The sequence below is a fragment of the Anabrus simplex genome, chromosome 2 (assembly GCF_040414725.1).
Source record: "Anabrus simplex isolate iqAnaSimp1 chromosome 2, ASM4041472v1, whole genome shotgun sequence".
In the NCBI taxonomy this organism is placed as follows: Eukaryota; Metazoa; Arthropoda; class Insecta; order Orthoptera; family Tettigoniidae; genus Anabrus; species Anabrus simplex.
Window position 1 is genome coordinate 820,780,063 of NC_090266.1, and position 25,619 is coordinate 820,805,681.

Genomic DNA, 25,619 nt, shown 5'->3' on the forward strand with positions numbered 1-25,619 from the left:
GCTTTATGCTGTAATTGAATATATGTATTATTATTAAACGGTTGTCCGGAATAAGCGAAGTCCAAACTAATGGGGTCCTGATCAGTGAGGTGCTACTGCAATAGTTCATTACGAGGAGCAAACACTACACTGGGTAAATTATTATATAAACATTTCTGATGTAAAATAAACTTTATCTTAACCACCTTAAGTTGTATAACCACCTACACAATTAACGTGCTCTTTATCTTCATCAGGTGTCTTTGTTCGAAGATAACACAGTGACATCACAAAATAAACTGGAATTCAATCATGATAGTGGTATCAAACTGTTGATATCTTGGCCATCTTATAAAGAGTTGATAGTCGATTTGAAACCATTTCAACGTAACTGTGTGAGTTTGTTCATAACTTGGCCGTGTGCGTCTTTCAAGGTATGATTTATATAAGTGTAATGTAACGTTGGTCTGGAATGGGTTGACATGTGCTGTCTCCTTAAGTACTGAAGTACGTATTAATGTGGTTTACAGTGATTCTAGCCTAGAATAAATATGTATGATTGGAAGTGAAATTTACTGTTACAGACATAGACTGAAGCTGGAATACTTACTGTTTGGAACTGTTCAATGAAACTTCATTAGTTAACATATCTTTAATGGTGGAAATCATAAAAATGGACTGAAGTTCGAATACTTACTGTTTGGAAATGTTCATTGAAACTTGATAAGTTAACATATCTTTAATTGTGAAAATCATTTCCCCGAAAAATCAACAGTAGTATTATAATCAATTTGCTGAAAAGTTGCTGGGCAGCTCGGAGTACTTACCTGATGACCTTGCGTGTGTCCTTTAGAAATCTACACCAATACTTCATTTTAAAATTACTTAGAATACGTTACATGCAGTGAAGGGAAGAGTGCAAGGAAAAATTAATTGGACTCTATTACAGTTACTTGAGAAATATTTTACTCAGTTACGATTACAAATAACTTTTTCAACAAGTAATCGGTACAATTACTTCACAGAATGTTAATCGTAAGGAAATCAGTGACTTTTTGCTTGGGGCTGGAATAACACAAAAGCTTGCAAGGAAAAGGAATGTATTACTTCATTTTGTGTGGATTTTTTAGCATATAGGCATTAAGTGGCTATCATCACTAGGTGAGACTAAACATGATACCTTGGAATTTTCGAAATTATATTTGTCCATTTTTATTTTAGTTCATGACTTGTAGCGTTTGAAATGATTTTCCAGTTGCTTTGCAAATAAACTAATTGGTTCTTAAAATTCTCATCGCTAATCCTCGACGCACAGGGCCTCTGAAAGTACTGGGGAGGATAGAAAGTACTTCATCCAGCACTGGTGAAGTTACTAACTGAAAAGTTACCTTCATCATTTCTTTCACATTTCTGCTTCCGTGCGATGTATATCATATACTGGAATATAACGATTACAATTTTATTTCAGGAAGTAAATTACAATGAAATATTAATTTTTGTTAAAACTAACGATTACAAGTAAATATTACTAAGAATGTAATCGTTACAAGTAATTCGACTACTTATACTCAGTTATTTCCCAACTCTGTTTATATGGTATTGAAATTGAGATTTTGACCACACAAACTGAAGTAAACTTTTCTGACACCCACACTATATGGACATACTTCTCTTGTAAGTGGGTAGCTCTTAATGGTTGCCTTTGTCTCCACAAATTAACCCCGTATTCATTTCTTCTGAGGGATGAGTGAACCTCAGGGCCATGCACTTCTCCAGAAATGGAGTCTCGTTTCTGAAGTTCTTGATTTCTTAAGAGGGAATATACTTCATGTCCTTCCAGAAGAATGGAGCACGCCTTTAGCTTCTGGAATAGGCAGCCCTCTCAGCAATGTCCTTTATCGTGGTTTGTTTCGTGAAATCTTGGGCAAGTGAAACAAATATTCTAACGTGTCGTAGGATGTACATTTGAGATATTTGAGTATATTTACTTGAGACCCTTCTGTTCCCTTTCAAATCGAACATTAAGAGGCATCAATGCTTTTATTACAATTGCTTTACGTCGCTCCGACACATATAGGTCTTATGGTGATGATGGGATAGGAAAGGCCTAGAAGTGGGTAGGAAGCGTCCGTGGCCTTAATTGAGGAACATCCCCAACATTTACCTGGTGTAAAATGGGAAACCACGGAAATCATCTTCAGGGTTTCCAACTGTGGGTTTCGAACCCACTATCTCCTGGATTCAATCTCGCAGCTGCACTTTGTTTCAGATATGTTGTTTTACGTTGACAATAAACTGCAAAATTTGGAAATATTAGATTTATTTCGGGTCGTAATTTTAACATACGATGTATTGTTCAGAATTCCTAATGTATATCGTGGGCCATATGGAAACAAAAAAGTATTCCGAATTTCCTTAAGTAGTGAAGTAAATATGGTTTACGGTGATAAGGATGATAATAGCATTTAAAAAAATGCATGATTGGAAGTGCATATTAGGGTCTAATTAACTATTAAACACATCGTCACAACTAATTTCTAATTTATAGTGCGTTCTCTACCGCTGGAAAAAGCAACCACTTTGGAGATAATTCATTTACTGTAATTACTGCTTCATGCCATAATTCTCCTACACCAGCGATTCCTATCTCGGATAGTAGTGTCATGACATGACAGATCATTGTTCAAGTTGACTCCACAGATAGTAATTTCCATCTCGAATAGTAATGTTCTGATAGACATCCTCCAGTTTGATTTCACTTGGGGTAATAGTGTTCTAATAGATCAATCTTCGAGTTGACTCAAGGCAGAGTAATCCGTAGAATTTACATCCGAACATCAGAATGGCCATTACTCAGGAGGTATCTGTCTATTCGGGACAGCCAACATGGGGATCCTGCATAAAGCAATACTCCGTAATTTTGTATTCGATGTTAAGTAGAAACTTCCGAACCATACAATTGCGAATTTATTATTTCTCCCTCCACCCTGAAAACTCTGATATTTTCACTGTCACTTAGCACACTACGGTTTCTTTAGAAATGTTCCGTAAAATGTTTAAGCTTACGGTATAACTGCAGAAAGTTTCTAACATAACGTTCAAGACTGTTTAATACTACCTGAAATACAATCATTCAGATTTTGTACCGCTCTTTTCTGTTTATAAGAGCTTCAAGAAAATCAGAGAAATGCGTTTGAGAAAGTGATCAAGTTGACCATTAGCCATCCCATAATCTAAAGACACTCTAACTGGGGAGCATTAGCAATCTCTCTGGTAGACCTCGGTCCGTTTAAAGGCTGTATAAGTAATGACGGCTTATATTCGAGCTCAAGCTACAGGATCGTTACAAGGAGACATTCAAAACAAAAACAAAGCAAAGTCATCTCCGTACAGGTCTTGCAGGCCGCTGGATTTTTGGAAAGTAAAGGCTTCCACTATCAGTAACCGCATCACTTGGTGGGTTAACGTGGTTAGCTGTATGCCTGGCCGCCTTTGCCCTCCAGGAATTAACATGGTACTCATTTTGGTGCAGTCTGAGTGAACCTCAAGGCCATGTGCACCTCTGGAAGTAGAAATACTTCGTTTCTTCCTGACGGGGAATCGAACGCACGTCTTTCCGGGTGAACCGAGCACGCCTTTACCGCCTCGGCCAGGCAGACATTCAGAAAACAACCCAGGGTCTCAGCTTGCCAAGACGACTGCTGTCCAGCAAGATTGCCTATAGGTCACGTTATCAGCGTATTAATATTCTCAATCGTATTGCTAGGATTTCAGCCCGATTCTACTACGTCTCATATCAGAGAGCTATTCGGCTGGTCTAACGAAGTTCGGTAATAGACCTAGGATACCAAAAACGGGTTTCAGATAGTACTTATCCCTTTTATTCAAGGGATAATCTAAACCTATTATTTCAATGGGATCAAATAAACATTTACGAAGATAATACACGATGAAGATAATTTAATTACAAACTTAATGGGCTTTTCAGATACGCTGTTAAACAAAGGCTAATCCCAAACTCCATTGTCGAAATAATTTACAAGAACTGGAAGGCGGATGATGCATTAATTACAAGATCAGCCTATGTCGGGTTCATCAAATATCTTTTAAACAAGGACTACGTCTTCAAAAGGAATTATTTTAGAAGTTCTTTGACTATAGTATACTAGCCACGTTACATACCATTGGAGTTTACTTTTATCCCCGAAATGGCACTACCTAGCACAACATTTTGAGGAGTAGGCCAACTACTCGAGGGCCGAACAACCTAACCTTATGTGTACACAAACTACATGCTTATGATGGTACCCAACAAAACACTACCGCTGGGCTCAGTGAGGAGGCGTATCGCATGAGCATGGAGATGGTTACGGAAAGGTTGGAATTCAAGGAAACGAATATTCGTTTATGGGAAAAGGAATTAATAATTTACCCTGGGAAATGTCCGATAAACTTCCAACTACTCTAAAAGAAAATACTAGGTACACAATTGATAAGGAATCTGCCACCTTGACAGCCCTAAATACAGATCAGTAGTAAATGTAAGATATGTAAGACGGTAAGAATTGCTCTCACCCGGCAGAGATGCGTGGGGGTGGGGGGAAGAGGCAGACCTGGCCATTCTAAATGGTTTATATCCTCACTACCCACTAATTTCTTTATCGATTTAGCCCGAAAGATGGAAACTGTTTCCATAAAAAGCAACTGTGCGCCCACTGCACCCCTATAAAGCCGGTTATGTTGTTGGAGGATGATACACTTTTACAAGAGCCTAGTTGCCCCAAACAAAGACGCCGTCAGCTCCATAACTGTCCCCTGGACAATAGCCTACACGTTTAACACACACCAGGAAAATGAAGGTGATCTTGTCTGTGTACAGTACATAACACTCTGTTCCGAGGTCGCACGTTCCATGTCTTTTGCTCTGCAGTCATGTGGGCAAAGGTCACTGGCATATATCTTGCTGACCTCTGGACATACAATGATAGGTATAAAGTTTACCCGGAAATACTCATCCTTGTGGTTATTCTCAGGTCTCTAGTAAGCAGCGGCGAAGCGTGAACTAAGTAAGGGGGGAGACAGAGATTTTTTAAAAAAATTTAAACTATTTTAATCACATTAGTGTATATATGGAATTTTGTTTTCGACGCATACAGATCTACATTCAATATTATGTTAATGACTGAAACTAAGACAAATCCTATAACAACCTATAATCCTACATGCACTCGTTTTATTTTTAAATATAGACTAAATGGGCAATAGAAGTTGTCAAATATTGCTATGTACATTTAATAAGAGAAATAAGAAATAAGTAGATTTTCGTACAAGTCACCTTAAACAACATTCTTTTAAATGAATTCAATCCGCTTGTCCTTCATTTCAGCAAATATATCTATCTATTACCCTCGCCTTGAAGTCTATGGTTGGTCACTGAATTCCTTAAATAGGTTTTAATTCGTTTCAAGGCATTAATAGCGCGTTCACTAGAAACTGACGTTAACGGAATATACGGCGTCTAGTTAAGCAATTTTGTTGTTTCCGTATGCACACTCTGGAGTTCATTATTCAGAATGTAAGCCAGTAGTTGTGGGGGTTATAATACCTTAACTAATAATGGCGGGCAAGGAAATGCATGTACTTGAAGGGTTTTCATGCTGTCATTCATTTATTAAGTGTAAGTTTGCTATATTTCGTATTTGAATATGATTATTTTATTTTTAGTCTGTCTTATAATAAAATAAATTCAAATTAACTACATTAAAAGCATGTCTGAGATGATAACCAATAAGAGCACCTTTATACCCGGGGTCCAAATACTAGCCAATGAGAGCAAGAAGAGACGCTGGCAAGTCTGTCTACTGGGCGGAGAAATCTCGCTATAGGAAAGTCATAGTTCCACAGTCAGCACCTACAGATAGAGTTAGTGTTGCTCTATCTGAAATCAAAGGGATCATACACAGAATGGACAGCGTCTACTTTCGCCAACGTGCTTCGTGTAACTGACGCGAGCCCTAACATTGCCGAAGTTAAACGAAAATAAGTAAAGCGGGGAATACGAAAATGTCATGAATGTGAATATAACTAATGTTCTAAAAATAACTGAATTAACTAGACAGTATTTCGTTCACAAAATGTTAAGGGTACACGCTGTCTACCCTGTCTCCCCTGACGCTTCGCCCCTGCTAGTAAGGTCGTCTTCTCCACTCCAACTGATTCATCGGGCGGTTGGGACGAAATAAACTTCCTCTCGTGGTTTTAACCTTAGAACCAGACCCTGTCAATTTCAGGACGCAAACCACACTCTGGGGTAGCAGATGACCCACGCAACTAATTAAAATTTTCTGTTGACATTTTATGTTACTTCTCTTTTAATCGATGCAGAGTATAGCAATAATTTTTTCCTATTAAATATCACTTTGTACAATACATTTTGTTAGGCTTAATTAACTTAATCGTAATCGTAAAATAGGTTTCATAATTACCCTGACACACATTAGAACTATTTGCTGAATAAATGATTTTCAAATTATTTTCTTACAGATGAATATCATAAAATATAGTGTATCGTTGTTTATTGGCTCCTCGATAGTGGTATATATATTTTTTCTTGTATCTCGAATGGAAAGAATTAATAAACCACTTGTGACCATTCTTACCGCAGACTAGGCCTACTCCCAAGAAACCGGATTTTCGTCATCAATAGATTCTCCCTCAGATTTATCCTCGATATCTTCAGCTGTTACATCTTCAGCTGTTACATATTCACATTCATTTCAGTTCTGTATCGCCAATTACGTTCAAATAATATATCGTTTTACTTTAAAGAGGCGGTAAAAGCGTCCTCGGTTCACCAAGAAGGACGTGGGTTCGATTCCCCGTCAGGAAGTCGAAGAATTAAAGGAACGAGATTTTCACTCCCGAAGGTGCACATGATCTTGAGGTTCACTCGGCCTACACCAAAAATGAGTACCAGGTTAATTTCTGGGGGCAAAGGAGGCCGGGAGTAGAACTAACAACTCAACCCACCAAATGCCAAGGTTACGGATAGCGGAAGCCGTTGCCTTCTGCTACTCCAAGGGCCTCCATGGCATGTACGGAGATGTACTTGTTTTTTGCTTCTACTTTAAAGAGTTATTCTTGGCCGGGCTGAGTGGCTCAGACGGTTGAGGCGCTGGCCTTCTGACCCTAACCTTGCTCAGTCCGGTGGTATTTGAAGCTGCTCAAATACGACAGCCTCGTGTCGGTAGATTTACTGGCATGTAAAAAGAACTCCCGCGGGACTAAATTCCGGTTACTCGGCGTCTCCGAAAACCGTAAAAGAGTAGTTAGTGGGACGTAAAGCAATTAACATTATTATTATTATTATTATTATTATTATTATTATTATTATTATTATTATTATTAAAGAGTTATTCAATTAAATATGGCATTTATGTGATGAGTAAAGAAGAACTCTCATATCAACAAATCACTGTTACACAGTCCGACTCGTTGGCTGAACGGTCAGCGTACTGGCCTTCGGTTCAGAGGGTCCCAGGTTCGTTTCCCGGCCGGGTCGGGGATTTTAACCTTAATTGGTTGATTCCAATGGCACGGGGCTGGGTGTATGTGTTGTCTTCATCATCATTTCATCCTTTTCACGACGCGCAGGTCGCCTACGGGAGTCAAATAGAAAGACCTGCACCTGGCGAGCCGAACCCGTCCTGGGATCTCCCAGCACTAAAAGCCATGCGACATTTCATTTACTGTTACATAAACCACACAGTGGGATCGTATGTGGCCCAAATGCACAAGTAACTCAGAATAAATAAAGAAAAACGTCCTATTATAGTTGGCACACAACTATCACCCAGACACTTGAGGAGAGAGTGAATAACAGCAAGCTAACGTCGATTGGCGTGTTGCAGCAGAGCTCGTCTTAGGATAGCAGGGTCATTGTTCTAGGTTAATTATCATAGACGTTCGCTGTGCTGATGGATCAACTGACATTTCCATCCTGCTAGATCATGAAATGAACATGGGGAACTTGCAAAGCATGGGACTGCCCATCTGAGTGTGGCCGTCATCATGTTGCCGAGCGTTTCTTCCTGCATAACATCTTCGATGTATGTGCTGTGAAACATAGTGGGGAATGTACAGCACACATACTAAATGATCCTTGCTTCCTAATGATTACGATGCGTTAACCACTATCCACTTCTGAGCGTGTTTACGTGGTCGCATTGCGGACCACGAAGACCCTCCCTCCAGCTAGAAACAGATTGAGAACATAGCTTGCTACTGTTTTATTACCGTTACGTATGGTGTAGTCCATCTTAATTTTAGGACATAAATGTAACAATGATGAAAATTCTCAGCCTGTTTTCTATCATTTTATCGGGTCAGAAAATGGAATGAATGAAGCCCGCATCTAGCGGCGCGGACAGGAGTTGTGCCAGCTGCCGAAGCCTCTCACATTCCTTTGGGACAATGATTAATGACTGACAGAGGAAATGAAATGATATTGGAGATTGTTTCTGTAATGAAAGATGACAGGGAAATCCGTAGTACCCGGAGAAAAATCTGTCCAACAACCGCATTGTCCAGCACAGATCTCGCATGGAGTGACCGGGATTTTGAACCGCAGAACCCAGCGGTGAGAGGGCGGTGCGCTGCCGCCTGAGCCACGGAGGCTTGTGTAATAATAATAATAATAATAATAATAATAATAATAATAATAATAATAATAATAATAATAATAATAATAATAATAGTAATTTCTGGCTATGGTCACAATATCACGGGTCACGTAAAACTACAAGCTACGGTAATATCCTCAACTGCTGATAATTTTTAAGAACCCCTGGAGTTTTTCCGAAAATAGATTATTATAACTACCAGTACATTTACTAACGTGGGTCTCTGGCATTTGGGATCTGTGCGTTTTACAAGAGCTGGCGAGTTCGAGAGCGCAGCAGGTTGACGTCATACAACACTGAGTTCAGTGTTAATACATTTAATTAGGCACGTGGTGATGGACGGGCTAAATCCTTACTTTGCTGGTCAATGGTGCTATGTCTTTTTTGCCATGAACTAGACTATTGCTCCAGCAGTAAGCGAACCTAGGCAGTGACCTTGAATGCTTGGTATTTTGTGACCTAATGCAACTTACTGTGTATGAGCCTCATCATCAGATCTGGGAACTAACAATTTCTTATCACCACGAGATTTCTCCACGACTACGCACTATGCTATTATGATATTACCAAGGTAACTCTTCAGGTGATATCCAGATAACCAAATTTATCGATCATTTCTTATCTGACAAGCACTGCCAGTAAAAGCTGTGGTTAGTGAAATATCCTGGACAAAGCTACACGGTCACAGATAGGTACGTATTATATTTTACTTACACATTAATTAAGGGAACGAAAGATTAGAACATATTTCCTACGTGGACCCAATTCGTAGAATAACGATGGAGGAGGTAAAGAGATATACACTTATAATTCCTCCTTTCTTACCTTATAAAACGGACTAGTCAGTTTCAGATATCAGATTATGAACAATAGTATTGTACAGGTTATGTTAAGCTGTAAAATAGCCATTTTCATTAATACATTGGTTACATTAGAAGCGGTGGGTTCAAGGTGTAACGTGCTCCCGATATATATGTTTTCTTACCTCGTGCATATTCATCGGTAGTGACATTGGACTGCTACGTTTACCATGCATCTTTTGCCTTGTCTTGTCTTGTCTTGGTTATTTATTGGGCTTCGCTTGGGACATCTGTTGCCTTGTCTGCTTGCTTTCCTCTCCTCGCCACCCCCTGACGTCATTATTGTTCCCGCACATTCCACGCCTGGCTCCCCGGCCTATATAAACTTGCCGTTTCGCCCTAATCGGCGATCAGGTGTGTGCATTATCCTATTGTAAGCAGTGGGAGTTTTATATCGTCCGCGAGTGGTCCGTGCTGACTTATTTAACCTGTGTCGGAACCTTCTACGTCTCGCTGGGTGAGCAGACTCATGTTTTATTTCACATACTCATGTGGATATTCTTTCCAGCTCCTCACAGATTTTGTTACAAATATCAAGCTTTGAAAATTTCGGTCCCTTTTGGACTTTACTTACACTATGGACCACTTCCTTCCATTCTGTGAACATTGACAACTGTGATTGGGGAGTTTTCTTTGGCGGACCAATAAGCGAGCTCGAACCTTACATCGTGTGTTGAAATGAACCTTCAACGGGGTTTTGCAGCCTGATCCCTGCCTGTTCCCTTAATGCCCTTACCTGTGTTTTGTTTTTTCTTTTTCCATTTTCCCTACCTCTCCTTCTACCGGTGTATGCCCTTTTTGCTTCCTATCCTTCTTCTGTGAGAAATTAATAATGCACTAAAAGATTAGTAATGGTCTGCGAATTTTCATAACTGTTCTTCTGTTTAATGGTTTTAAAATTAATGTCAACTTGTTCTTCTAGTTAAATGAAATTCGTTTTCGGGGGAATACATATTGCGAAACCTCGATGTGGTGGTTTCTTCGCATTGCTATCCCAATGTTTACAGAATGTGTCATTCCACTAGTAATATATTTTTTAAAAGTATATTCAGGGTCCGTCCTTGCTACGATATTGATACCATTGTAACTATTTGAATCTTGTCATCTGTTTATACTTCTCACTAAGCACTTGTACATACGCCTTATTTTCTTAACTTAATCTCCTAACATGTCTACTATTCCAGTACCACAGATTATGAGTTTTAATTGCTATGTATCGAGTTTATAAGCTTTCTTTTGATGTTGTTACAATATATGTCATGATTCTTAAAACCTGATCCCTTGGGCTTATTGTTTGTTTGGTGTCCCCTTTTTATTCCTATGCTCCTACTACGGAATACCTCTGGGGAAAGGCCTTGATTTGTGTTCTGCGTGACTAACTGCGCACTGCCTCGTGCACGCTTCCAGTTGCTCTGCTTGGCCTGAGCCGTGCACATTTTGCTCTGTCATATGATTGAGGGAGACTCTCCTCTCCTTTTTTTTTTTTTTTTTTGAGAAAACGTGTTTTAGAACTGATCTATGCTAAAGATATAAAATCGTAACAAAGGTAAGTCTTTAAGACCCCGGTAGGAGATTACGGGGATAATGAAAATGAAAACCTACAACCTGTTTTCCAGTCATTGACCGGGTCAGGGATGTAATGAATGAAACGTATATAGGCTGTTATTACAATGGGGTCGCCACTCCCAAGGTGATTTATTAATGAGTGATAAATGATATGAAATGATAATGGAGAGTGTTGCTGGAATGAAAGATGACAGGGAAAACCGGAGTACCCGGAGAAAAACCTGTCCCGCCTCCGCTTTGTCCAGCACAAATCTCACTTGGAGTGACCGGGATTTGAACCACGGTATCCAGCGGTGAGAGGCCGACGCGCTGCCGTCTGAGCCACGGAGGCTCCGCACGGGGATAATATTACGCTTAATTCTTTAATAACTGGCTCATATCACTGAAGATATTCGCGATAGTTATCCATGTTTACCATTTTAACCTTAATGCTTGCTGCAGTCCCTTGGCATTAAAAGACATGGTCATTGTCCGAACAACACAAGAGCATTCTAAACCGCTCTTTTCGATGACTGGCTGCTTTCTTCATCGACTGAGACTACGTCGTATTGACCACACTTATTGGTACATCTATCCCACAAGATGTGGTATTTTCACACAGTAACGCCGTTGGAATAATAATTGTTTTATACTCTTCTTCCTTTCTTAATCTGTCTACCCTCCAGGGTTAGTGTTTCCCTCGGACTGAGCGAGGGATCCCATTTCTACCGTCTCAAGGGCAGTGTCCTGGAGCGTGAAACTGGGTCGGGGATATAACTGGGAAAGAGGACCAGTGACTCACCCAGATGGCCTCAGCTGCTATAGTCCTGACGCTCAACCCATACCCACGCGGTGTCTTCTGATCTCAAAACTTGGCCCACCCTGGTAATAATGAGGGTTGTCAGTCTGCCCGCTCTAGTGATAATGAGGATTGACAGTCGGCTCCTTTCCTCTGGACACAAGGGGCACGTGTCGTTTAAAAGGCAAGTGAGCGCTGTCAAAGCAAGGTTGTCATATTTTGCGTCGATTATTTAAACATGTTAACATTTAATTTATTCTAAAGTCAAAATATAAATATAAAAACCTGTTCATAAATCACAGCACAAACCAATATCGCAGAATAATTTGTTTCGTGCTTAACCCGTGCGGTGGTCGTAGATGTTGAAAGAAAGAAAGAAAGAAAGAAAGAAAAAACAGGAAGAAGGCATTGACAAATAAACTCGACAAAGATTAAAATTGGTACCAAAGTAGGCCTATTAAAAAATTAACTTTATGCTGCTAATATCAGTGTCTTGCTTTCAGTAAAGAAAGGAAAAGTACAACAATTTTTTACAATTTGTTTTACCTCGCACCGACACAGATAGGTGTTATGGCGACGATGGGCTAGGAAAAGCCTAGGAGTGGGAAGGAACTGAAATGTCGTATGGCTTTTAGTGCCGGGATATCCCAGAATGGGTTCGGCTCGCCAGGTGCAGGTCTTTCTATTTGATACCCGCAGGTGACCTGCGCGTCGTGATGAGGATGAAACGATGATGAAGACAACACATACACCCAGCCCCCGTGCCATTGGAATTAACCAATTAAGGTTAAAATCCCCAACCCGGCCGGGAATCGAACCCGGGACCCTCTGAACCGAAGGCCAGTACGCTGACCGTTCAGCCAACGAGTCGGACGGGAAGGAATTGCCCGTAGCCTTAATTAAGGTACTTCCCCAGCATTTGCCTGGTGTGAGAATGGGAAACCACGGAGATCCATCTTCAGAGCTGCCGACAGTGGGGCTTGAACCCATTATCTCACCGATGCAAGCTCACAGCTGCGCGCCCCTAACCGCACGGCCAACTCACCCGGCAAAGGAAAAGTAAAATCACGAACTAGGGACTTGAATAATAATAATAATAATAATAATAATAATAATAATAATAATAATAATTGTCTGCCTCTGTGGTGTAGTGGTTAGTGTGATTAGCTGCCACCCCCGGAGGCCCGGGTTCGATTCCCGGCTCTGCCACGAAATTTGAAATGTGGTACGAGGGCTGGAACGGGGTCCACTCAGCCTCGGGAGGTCAACTGAGTAGAGGTGGGTTCGATTCCCACCTCAGCCATCCTGGTAGTGGTTTTCCGTGTTTTCCTTCTTCTCCTCCAGGCAAATGCCGGGATGGTACCTAACTTAAGGCCACAGCCGCTTCCTTCCCTCTTCCTTGCCTATCCTTTCCAATCTTCCCATCCCCCACCAAGGCCCCTGTTCCGCGTAGCATGTGAGGCCGCCTGGGCGAGGTACTTGTCATTCTCCCCAGTTGTATCCCCCGACCCAATGTCTCACGCTCCAGGTCACTGCCCTTGAGACGGTAGAGGTAGGATCCCTCGCTGAGTCAGGGGGGAAAACCAACCCTGGAGGGTAAGCAGATTAATAATAATAATAATAATAATAATAATAATAATAATAATAATAATAATAATAATAATAATAATATCGGAGTATGTAGTTCGGACAAAAATTAGCCAGCAAAGCTACTTTTAAAACAAATGCCGTATTAACCTTACCTCTATTCGTCGTCCTCGTCATTGTCTGCTAGGTGAATTACAAATCTATCTTGGTTGCTATCCGTGTCGTGTTTCATGTATTTCTCTTCTGCCTTAATGGTGCTGCGAACACAAGCAGATCACCTCTCAGGACCGATCGTTCCAGCTCCTTCACGCAGAAGTTGACACACACTAGCACTCAAAGTTGGCGTAACATTATTTTTCCTAACATACGCCTTCAGCTGAGACCAGATTATTTCTATGGGGTTTAAAGTATAGTGATATGGAGGGAGTTGCAAAACTTCGTGTCCATATGAGGCTGCGATCTCCTCTACAGCGCACCTTTTACTGATATTGGCTGATTTGATTTCCTGCAACATAACTGCCTTGATGGGTACAGGTTTTGGCACGGGAATGTTATTGTACTCCATAAACTTAATAATGTCCTTAATAGCTTGCATTGTCCATCACGATTACACATTTTCGGTCACGTGGTAGGTTCTGTAGGTGAGACCTAAACCAGTTTTCGAAAACTTGAGCTGTCATTTCGTCATGGATATCAGCTTTGCAGTCTCCAATGTTTTTAGCCGATAAATAAAGGCAATTCTCAACCCAGCCCTCACTGCCTCCAGCATGCAATACCATAATACGCTTGCCTCGCGATGTTGGTGCTTTCAGTATGCAATTACAAGTTCCATCATCCCACCCTTTCTTCACAATGTCATGAGTATCGTACCAAGTTTCATCTAGATAGACAACTCTGCACCCCTCGGAATGCAACTTCCGAAGACGGTCTATTAATTTATATCGCCAAGCTACTATTCTAGCAGATTCGATTACAATCTGTTTTTTCCTCAGAATACGGAAACAAAACCCAAGTTTTATAAACAGCTGTCGTAGCGTAGTTTTTTCATAAGGAAAGCCACACACATTTTTCAAATGTTTTAACAGTTCCTGTACGGTTGGTGACTTACCTTTACTAAAGAATGCATATACCTCGCGTCTCACCAAATCACAGCAAAAATCATCAATTTTATTAAAGATAACCCTATTATTATCATACTTTTTTGGAGTTGTAGGTCCCCTCTTTACTATTTTACTTATAGTTTTCCTGTTAAGTTTCAACATTTTAGCTGTCTCAGAAATATAACCCTTGCGAACGTTGTTCTTCATAACGTATTCGTATGCGTTACATACCAGCCGTTGACTTTGCTTACTTAAAGTTTAGTCGCCTTTCTTTTCTCCGCGGAACGACTACTACCCGGCTGAATATCACTCGCGGGCGCGGAACCACTGCTGTTCGGCTGAATATCAATCGCGGATACGGAACCACTGCTACCCGGCTGAATATCACTCGCGGGCGCGGAACCACTGCTACCCGGCTGAGTATCACTCGCGGACACGGAACCAGTACTACTCGGTCGAATATCACTGTTACTGGTGCTCGGTTGAAGATCGTTTGCGTGCACTGGCAGATTTAATTCAGGATTTTCTGATGCGATAATTTCCAGGTGTGATTCCCACGGCCTCTACATTACTGCATGAAACGAAGTGAAAAGCAACACACTTCACGAATATTAATTAACGAAGCAAAGAAATAATCCAAAAACTTTCAAACAGCGAACAAAGCAAGTGTAAATTGTCGTAGCTGAAAAAAGAGACTGACGACTATTTAACAAGAGGTGCATTGGCAACAGAGCTGTGAAGATTTCTGAAGGGGAATGCGAACTTCCGTTTTAAAGCCCACTGCCGTCATAAATTACCCCCTACTAGGACAGTGAGTGGCCAGGAGGATCAAACGTTTGCCGAACTGTTTGAATGCAGCCGGGTACGGGTTGACCGTCTCAGCTATATACTGAACAGGGGTCTTGTGGAGGGGATGGGAAGATTGGAAGGGATAAACAATGAAGAGGGAAGGAAATGGCCGTGGCCTTAAGTTAGGTACCATCCCGACACTTGCCTGGAGGAGGAGTGGGAAACCACGGTAAATCACTTCGAGGATGGCTGAGGTGGGAATCGAACCTCCTCTAGTCAGTTGACCTCCCGAGGCTGAGTGGACCCCGTTCCAGCCCTCGTACCACTTTTCAAATTTCTTGGCAGAGCCGGGAATCGAACCCGGATCTCCGGGGGTGGTAGCTAATCTCACTAACCACTACACCACAGAGGCGGACGTTTTATATTCTACGCTATAAAAAGGACCCCCTTATAATTTATTAACTCACAACTTTACCTCATAGAAAGACAATGGGAACATTGGGAACCGACTGCGTAATATCTCTAGTTAATTTGATTTGTTGGAAACCATCCTTTTCATCGTCAAACTGTCAACAATAATGTGAAGAATCGTTTTTCACTCGCTCTAACACTATCTTACTAATATCGTAAGAATGCAGCGTCAGTCCGTACATTCGTTTTTATTATGTCACAATGTCGAAAGAGTTAATACTGTACACGATGCGAAGGCGATACCTGTCATCTATGTCTGCCGTTCCCTCTCTTTGAAATCAATTAATGCAAAAACTTCTAATAAGTTTATTTTAAGCTGGGCTGAGTGGCTCAGATGGTTGAGGCACGCTGGCCTTCTAAACCCAACTTGACAGGTTCGATCCTGCCTCATTCCGGTGGTATTTGAAGGTACTCAAATACGCCAGCCTCGTGTCGGTAGATTTTTTTTTTGTTTTTTTGCTAGGGGCTTTACGTCGCACCGACACAGATAGGTCTTATGGCGACGATGGGCTGGGAAAGGCCCAGGAGTTGGAAGGAAGCGGCCGTGGCCTTAATTAAGGTACAGCCCCAGCATTTGCCTGGTGTAAAAATGGGAAACCACGGAAAACCATCTTCAGGGCTGCCGATAGTGGGATTCGAACCTACTATCTCCCGGATGCAAGCTCACAGCCGCGCGCCTCTACGCGCACGGCCAACTCGCCCGGTGTCGGTAGATTTACAGGCACGTAAAAGAACTCCTGTGGAACAAACTTCCGGCACCTCGGCGTCTCCGAAAACTGTCTAAAGTAGTTAGGGGGCGTAAAAAAAAACAATAACATTATTATTGTTGTTTATTTTAATGAAACAGGCTAATATAAGAGATATCCAGAATTTCTCTGAACTTGATTTTATCTCTATCCGTTAAGTAGGAGCTGAGAAATGACACTTTTTAGCTCGAGAACCCCTCCCCCCCCACACCTAGCCACACAGAAGCGAGCAAAGAATTCAACAAATTCCCTCACGGCCATCAACACCATGCCCAGATCCACTACGCATGTCTCATCACTCGCACCTCACCGCGCTGGTTTCTTGCTAACAATAGGCCTAAGAATTGTATAAAATAAAATTTTCGATCTTTTATGTTTCATGCGGCTTTACCGTACGAGGAATCATGACGTAGATTCGAAATATCTCTGAATATACAGAGTGTTCTCAAACATGCGGAAAGTAATCTGGGGGCGGACAGTACACCCCAAAACAGCACATGTCCCTCCAATGAACATATGCCCTACGAGTTCAGTGGCGGCTCGACAGTTTTGAGATTAGAGGTTCAATAAGATCCATCATTTCTCTCAATATTTTGGGACAGTTGTCCCAAATTTGCTGTTCCAGTTGCTGTTCTATCTTTACCCTTGACGAAAATCAAATATGGAAAGCAATACAGTCTATTCCTCATGCTACACGCCGCAATCCATGCTTGGCTATACTACTTCTGAATGTTCGCGTATACTTACTCTTTCCCATTAATAGACTACTTCCGCGGTAGGAACAAAGGGGTTTTGGACAGCCTAACTGTTTTGCTTTGCACCATTCCTCCAGTGAAAGTTCAGTAGTCAGTCTCCAGAAGAAAATTCGCACTGTTCATTTTGTTTTATAAAGTTAAGTAAGTCACTTACCAGAAACACAAAACGCATAAGTACATTTCAAAAAATATTTCAGTAAAATTATATTCACTCAACTGTGAGCCTCCGTGGCTCAGGCGGCAGCGTGCCGGCCTCTCATCTCTGGGTTCCTTGGCTCAAATCCCGGCCAGGCGGAACAGGTTTCTCTCCGGGTACTCCGGTTTTCCCTGTCATCTTTCATTCCAGAAACACTCTCCAATATCATTTCATCTGTCAGTCATTAATTATTTCCCCATAGGAATGCGACAGGCTTCGGCAGCCGGCACAATTATTCCCGTCCTCACCGCTAGATTGGGGCTTCATTCATTACATTCCTGACCCGGCCGAATGACTGGAAACAGGCCGTGGATTTTCACGACGCGATAGGATGCAATCTCGTACGTGGAACGTGACTGTGAACCCCCCCCCCCCCCCCCGCCCTTACGTTTCCTTCGCTGTGCTGACGATCCAGGTATGAGACAGACACAGCTGACCAGCGCCGTGAAAATCGTAAAAATCGGCTTCGGCCGCTTCCGCAACTCGCCCGCAGCTCGCCGCTTGCCTGTGTTCAGTGTAGAGTTGTAACACACCAAAGAAAAAGATTAGGCCCACAATTAGAGCTTTCCATCCGAAATATTTTAAGTTGGGGAGGAAGTTCTAAATCTTACTTCATTTGGGCAATCATATTGACCTCAAAATAAATTTATAATGTTAATTTTATAAGCGGTTCACTGAATCGGTGAACGCAGAGGACGAGCAACTCCTGTACGAGTTGGAGACTTGCCAACTTTGTACGAGAAGCTAAGCGCCATATAGGCTACACATGGGAACACTTTGTATTAGTTACTTCCTCATTTCGGATGCTTCATTGTCAGTTTTTGCCACTTTCTGAATCTTTCATTGGTAAAATTGTATATACAAATGTTATAAATTAAAGAAGTAATTAATTTACACTGTTTTTAGCATTTACTTCAATATACCGGCCGATGATAACACTGCTAACCGTGGCACTTACAGCCCGCTTTTAGGTCCGGTTCGCTAGGACGACTGCCTAAGCCAGATGGCCTGCAGTTATTGGAGTTTCCCATGGCCAGCGTGATGACATCCTCATTCGTAGTGCTTGGTCTTCTCATATCAGACAGTCTCTCAGTTGGTAGCACGAGGCTGAATGAATCCCGTCCAGCCATCAGCCCAGAATTAAAACCCTGGAATGGCAAGGAATCGAATCTGGGGCACTCTGAACCGAAGACCAGTACGCTGACCATTTAGCCAAGGAGCCGGACTCGGATTTCCCTATAAATTCACTATAATAATAATAGCAATAATAATAACTTCGTGCGGCTATTTCCATCATAGTGTAGCCCTTGTAAGGTAGACAACCTCCAACACCCATCCCTCCGCAAGGGTGGGAGGCGTCTGTTGTATGTAGGAAACTGTTTATTATTGTGGTGGATCATAGTGTTGTGTATGAGTTGTAGTAATGTTGGGAATGTGAAGAACAACACAAATTTCCAGTCTCCAAGCAAAGGGAATTATCAGTTTGCGATAACAGTCCCTTGATCCGACCAGGAATCGATCCCGATACCCCAAGTATAGATAACCAAGACGCTGATGACTCAGCCATGAATCAGGAAAATAATAATTGCACATAATGCCTTTTATCTTCATCCGGTCACATAAAGAATACATCATTGCCGTACCCAGGTTTGAAGAAGGTAGAGTGGGGTATCAATTGGAGTTGCCGGGTTTAAAACCCAGTAGTGTCAAAAGTTACCCTCTCATCCCATTTATTTCCACATTCAGTTGAGGAAAATAAAGGGGATATTACCTAATTTATAGGTATTCAGCTCTTTCCTCAAACCTACTTACATAATAATTCCTTTGCAACATTTTAGTAGAGACACCATAATAACGCAGATTATCAAAATATTAGTTCATGAAGTGCACGAGATTTTTTTTTTTTTTTTTTGCTAGTTGCTTTACGTCGCAGATAGGTCTTACGGCGACGATGGGAGAGGGAAGGGCTAGGAGTGGGAAGGAAGCGTCCGTGGCCTTAATTAAGGTATAGCCCCAGCATTTTCCTGGTGTGAAAATGGGAAACCACGGAAAACCATTTTCAGGGCTGCTGACAGTGGGATTCGAACCTACTATCTCCCGAATACTGGATAATGGCCGCACTTAAGCGACTGCAGCTATCGAGATCGGTGCGCGAGATTTGTAACGACTTTCAACATATCTCCTAAAACAAGCATCGACAACAATACGAATTCCATAATTGTTTTTCGATAAAGTTCGTTAATATTTTTTCTAGCACTGTGTTTTAAATGCCATTGATAGTCTATAATGTGCCAGACAAACTTTGAACTTGATAGCATTTTAAGTTATCATTGTATTAAGGATCATACGGTCCAATGATAAGATAATATACGTTAAGTATCTATTTACTGCTCCAACAGAGGGCCTGTTAGGATCTGTTATTTAATGATTCAACGTAGGTATAGTAAAAGGCTACTTTTAAAATGAGTAGAGGTAGAATGCTGTCTTCTACTGTACGAGGTCTGCTCAAGAAATAATCAAACTCTCAAAATAACTCTTTATGGGACTTACTTGCAGCCTAGTTAGCTTTGTCTCCTTCGAAGCACTCCCATACTCTATTAACACAACGCTCCCATCGCCGTTTCTACTGTGGAAGTAGTCCTCGTAGATAATTTGTAGTGTGTGTTGGGGGGGGGGGGGGTAGGAAGCCAGACATAGAGCTAACCACTCTACCCCAATTGACGTGGATGTTACAGATAATGTACGCTTTGAAGTGTGAATGGTATGACGAGGAAAATTCTTTCTCATAGACCAGTGGTTTTCAAACTGTGGTCCGCGGACCCTCAGGGGTCCCCGAAGCTCTTTCAGGGAGTCCATGAACGACTATTGTAGATAGGGAAATTCTAATCTTTCACTCAGGATTTGTAAAATGTGGAAATGATGTTAGAAGTGCATTAGTTTAATTGTTATTGGGACAACTCAAAAATTCGTTTGGTACTATCGACAGACTTCATCAGTTTTTAAACAGTGTATGACTGTAAGCTTAAAACACAATAATCAGGAACATTTTTTTTTTGCTAGGGGCTTTACGTCGCACCGACACAGATAGGTCTTATGGCGACGATGGGATAGGAAAGGGCTAGGAGTTGGAAGGAAGCGGCCGTGGCCTTAATTAAGGTACAGCCCCAGCATTTGCCTGGTGTGAAAATGGGAAACCACGGAAAACCATCTTCAGGGCTGCCGATAGTGGGATTCGAACCTACTATCTCCCGGATGCAAGCTCACAGCCGCGCGCCTCTACGCGCACGGCCAACTCGCCCGGTGAACATTTTATTAGTTTTGATTTTAGTGGTCAGTGGTTTAAACATGATGCCATAATAAAACTTATTCAAGATCAAATTGGTGACATGGACAAAGTGTTGGGAAGTGTATCTTCTAGTTCAGTTGCATCTAAAGATGTTCCAGTAAAAAAATCCAGGAAATATTGTGATGATGCTATCCGCAGTACGGATTAGTGCTTTCAACAAAATAACAACAGCAAATTCAGTGTGTTCTATACTTCGATATTCTCCTGAATGAATGTATGAAACCAACCAAACTTCGTAAGTACCGGTATCTTGAAAAAGAAAGAGATCCGGATCAATCTGGTAGATTAATCGATTTTTTAATTAAAGCCTGAGAAATTTAACAAATAAGAAATAGATAAAAAAATTCATCGCGAAGCAGTGGTGAGAAAGCATCCCTTGCTTCGCATGAAGTGTCATTATTTACGTTTTGCTTAGTTGATTGGATTTCATTAGGGGGCTGCCTGGCCGTGGCGGTAAAGGCGTGCTCGGTTCGCCTGGAAGGACATGGGTACAAATCCCCGCCAGGAAGTCTTAAAATTTAAGAAACAATATTTCCATTTCCGGAGGTGCACATGGCCCAGAGGTTCACTCAGCCTACACAAAAAATAAGTACCAGGTTAATTCCTGGGGGCAAAGACGGCCGGGCGTAGAGCTGACCACTCTACTCCATCAAGTGCCAAGGTTACGGGTAGTGGAAGCCTTTACCTTCCAACCCTCCAAGGGCCTTCATGGCCTGTACGGATGTGACTTTGCTTTGACTGGATTTTATTAAATATAGTATAACTCACTCTAACCTCAAAACCTAATCTACTCATGACTTAAAGGGGATCCATTGTACAAATAAATTTTGAGAACCTCAGTAGTGTAATATTACAAGCAAACATACCGGTGTAGGAAATATACAGCGGAGTGATAAAGAGATGAGGACAAATAAACTGGGAATAGGAACGAGCCCTCTAATTTGCAATTTTCCTCCAAATTCATTAAGTTAAGTAACGTAGTACTGTAATGGCTCACTCAGCCTGCAATAGCGGTCGAACATACAGCTAACTACTTAGTACTTGGTTGATGATAACCTACTAGACTTGGCTCAGAGCCTGGATGTTTGTACTGTACTCAACATCCTTGTACCTCATACACCATACATTACACAATCCGTCACCACAATTGCACGCAGTTTCTTGCACACTGCAGATGCCGTCCACCCTAGTCGGAGGGTCTACCATACAAGGGCTGCATCAGGCTAGCAATACCAACACGAAAATATTATCAGTTTTCGTTTCGTTCCAAAGAGGTCGATCCCAGCTGGGGTTGAAGATATTTGAGGGTTTGTTTACAATTTGCTTAAAGTCACATCGATAAAAGTAGGTCTTATGGCGACGATGGGACAGGAAAGTGCTAGGAGTGGAAAGGAAGCGGCCGTGCCCTTAATTAAGGTACAGCCCCGGCAATAGCCTGGCGTGAAAATGGGAAACCACGAACAACCGTCTTCAGGGGTGCCGACAGTGGGGTTCGAACCCACTATCTCCCGAATGCTGGATACTGGCCGCACTTAAGCGACTGCAGCTATCGAGCTCGGTGAAAGGAAGCGACCGTGGCCTTAATTAAGGTACAACCATCTTCAGGGATGCCGACAGTGGAGTTCGAACCCACTATCTCCGGAATGCAATCTGACAGCTACGTGACTCAAACCATGCAGCCACCCGCTCAGTTATTTGAGGTTTTTAAATTCAACAAATCCATGCCATTGCCTTCTGGTACAATAAAGAATTTCTGCATGACAACATTAGAACACACCGAAATCTTCAAAAGTGGATAGCAATTTACAGGACGTTAAACAATTATTATTATTATTATTATTATTATTATTATTATTATTATTATTATTATTATTATTATTATTATTATTATTTATTCATTCGTCGCACTGACACAAGCAGGTCTTATGGCAATGATGGGATAGGAAGGTCTAAAACAGGGAAGGAAGATTGATTTAATGTTCAGCCCCATCATTTGCCTGGTGTGAGAATGGGAATCCGCAGAAAACCATCTCCAAGACTGTAGACAGTGCAGTTCGAACCCACTATCCTCCGAGTGCAATCTGATAGATACGCGACCCAAACCGCGGAGTCATTTCTTTCTATTATTATTATTATTATTATTATTATTATTTTCAAAATATTTTCTACGCGTCATGAGTTTCAAAATTTTTGTCTGGATTCCACAATAAGGATTAGAAACGCAAACCTTCGTTTACAGGATGAGAGTGTGGTGGAACTATGACAAGGCAAGACTAGTGAAAATTCAGACTTCACTTCATTATATTGTTGAGGAGTTATAACAGTATCACCAGTTCCTTGAGCAGAGAGGTATATCGGATGTCTTGATATTTGGCCACTCCCTTTATTCTTCCTGTTACCCACCGAGTTGGCCGTGGGGTCAGGGTCGCGCGGCTGTGAGCTTGCATTCGGGAGATGGTGGTTTCGAAGCCCACCGTCGGCAGCCCTGAAGATGGTTTTCTGTGGTTTCCCATTATCATACCAGTCAAATGCGTGGGTTCTACCTTAATTAAGGCCATGGCCGCTTCCTTCCCTTCCCCATCCCTTCAACGTGTTAGTGCGACGTTAAACCACTAGCAAATAAATAAATAAATAAATAAATAAATAAATAAATAAATAAATAAATAAATAAATACATAAATAAATAAATACATAAATAAATAAATACATAAATTATTATTATTATTATTATTATTATTATTATTATTATTATTATTATTATTATTATTCCTGTTGATATTACTTTTCTTGTTATTGTTAGATATATTGTTAGATATTGTTAGATATTACGATTATCCCAAATGTCTGTAAATTATTTGTTACGATCCAAATAGAGAACATTATGAACTTGTATGTAGGCACTGCTTGATCAACAATCGGTTTAAGTGGGCCTACGTTCCAAGAGTTTTCATTCTCCAAGATGTGTTTTCTGCATACAATTATTCCAGAAGCATAACAATTTCAATCCTAACAGGGTAACTTTTGAAGCAGTTACCTCGTGTTTATTTACTAATATTTTGTTTAAAAAGTTATAATTTCAAGTAGTCATGCAGGAAAGTGAAATGTTATTGTTTATTTTTCCAGATAAGTCAGTTGTTTTACCAGGAAGTTCCAGTATGAAAGTAAAGGAGAAAAGTTCTTCACCAGATGCTGTGATGGTGGTGAAGGTAAAGCCCTTAGACGAAGATGTAGACGCTGGGTACAAGAAGGATCCTTTGCATGCGTACGTATACCATGGATTGTATTTTTTACAGCAACGAAGGAAGGATAAGCTCAGTTCTATTGAAAAATGACCCCTGGATCCCAAGATCGCTGGTTCAGGCCCGGTAGAGGTAATCGCATTTTTGAAGATCGGAAATAAGGCAGTCCATAGGGCCTATCGTACGAAGTTAGCATGTAAATTATTTCTGGTGACACATTTGGTGTCTGCCCGACAAAATTCATTAAAACTCAGCGATAGATGCCCAAGAGAGATTCGCTTTAATCTGCCATCTAGAAGGCCTAGAGTAAAACTGAGTGTCGAAATTAAGACGCAGGCAACCTTTTGAATTCAATTCCTCCACAGGTTATCTTAGGCCCTAGGATTACTATTATTATTATCTTTCTTTCGTAATCCTGTTTACCCTTCAGGATTGGTTTATACCTCGGACTCAACGAGCGATCCCACCTCTAAACTCAGGGGCAGTGTCGTGGAGTGTGAGACTTTGGGTAGGGGAATACAACTGGGGAGGAGGACCAGTCCCTCGCCCAGGCGGCCTCGCCTGCTATGCTGAACAGGGGCCTCGCGGAGGGATGGGAAGTTTGCAAGGGATAGACAAGGAAGAGGGAAGGAAGCGGCCGTGGCCTTAAGTTAGGTACCATCCCGGCATTTGCCTGGAGGAGAAGTAGGAAACGACGGAAAACCACTTCTACGATGGCTGAGGTGGGAATCGAACTCACCTCTACTCAGTTGACCTCCCGATGCTGAGTGGACCCCGTTCGAGCCCTCGTACTATTTTTCAAATTTTCGTGGTAGAGCCGGGAATCTAACCCGGGCCTCCGGGAGTGGCAGCTAATCACGCTAACCACTACACCACAGAGGCGGATATTATTATTATTATTATTATTATTATTATTATTATTATTATTATTATTATTATTATTATTCTTATTATTATTATTTGTATGATAGCCTCCGTGGCTCAGGCGGCAGCGCGCCGTCCTCTCATAGCTGGGTTCCGTGGTTCAAATCCCGGTTACTCCATGTGAGATTTGTGCTGAACAAAGCGGAGGCGGACAGGTTTTTCTCCGGGTACTCCGGTTTTCCCTGTCATCTTTCATTCTAGCGACACTCTCCAATATCATTTCATCTGTCAGTCATTAATCACTGCCCCAGAGGAGTGCGAAAGGCTTCGGTAGCCGGCACAATTCCTATCCTCGCCGCTAGATGGGGCTTCATTCATTCCATTCCTGACCCGGTCAAATGACTGGAAAACAGGCTGTGGATTTTCATTTTCATTTGTATGGTGAGCCTTCAGACCGAAAGTTGGTTAGGTCTCCTTCAGCTTCACCGTGAAAAATAGCCTAGGTGTGACTGAGGAGGCGTAGGCCTACTAGGGAAAAGAAGAGCGAGGTAGTTTCCTGTTGCTTTCCCCACTGAGCAAGAAGATGCTGTTACTTATCTGCCTGCCAAGCACTGAAAGGCATAGGCCTACGCCAGCCGACCCTATAAGCAACACTTTACCCC

General features: G+C 41.6%; 1 protein-coding gene across 3 annotated transcripts in view; it reads left to right on the forward strand.

The window, feature by feature from the left end:
• Window positions 1–358: 358 nt before the first annotated feature.
• Window positions 359–25,619, forward strand: part of Mdr50 (Multi drug resistance 50) — a 114,180-nt gene continuing 88,919 nt past the window's right edge. The window contains exons 1-2 of one of the 3 annotated variants that reach the window (XM_067141510.2): window positions 359–413; window positions 23,978–24,116. In XM_067141510.2, coding sequence (XP_066997611.2) covers window positions 24,010–24,116 — 107 coding nt within the window. In that variant the 5' untranslated portion in view covers window positions 359–413; window positions 23,978–24,009. Of the gene's footprint in view, window positions 487–9,298; window positions 9,353–23,977; window positions 24,117–25,619 lie in introns of those variants that run through there. The other 2 variants (XM_068225862.1, XM_067141511.2) reach the window with 2 other exon arrangements.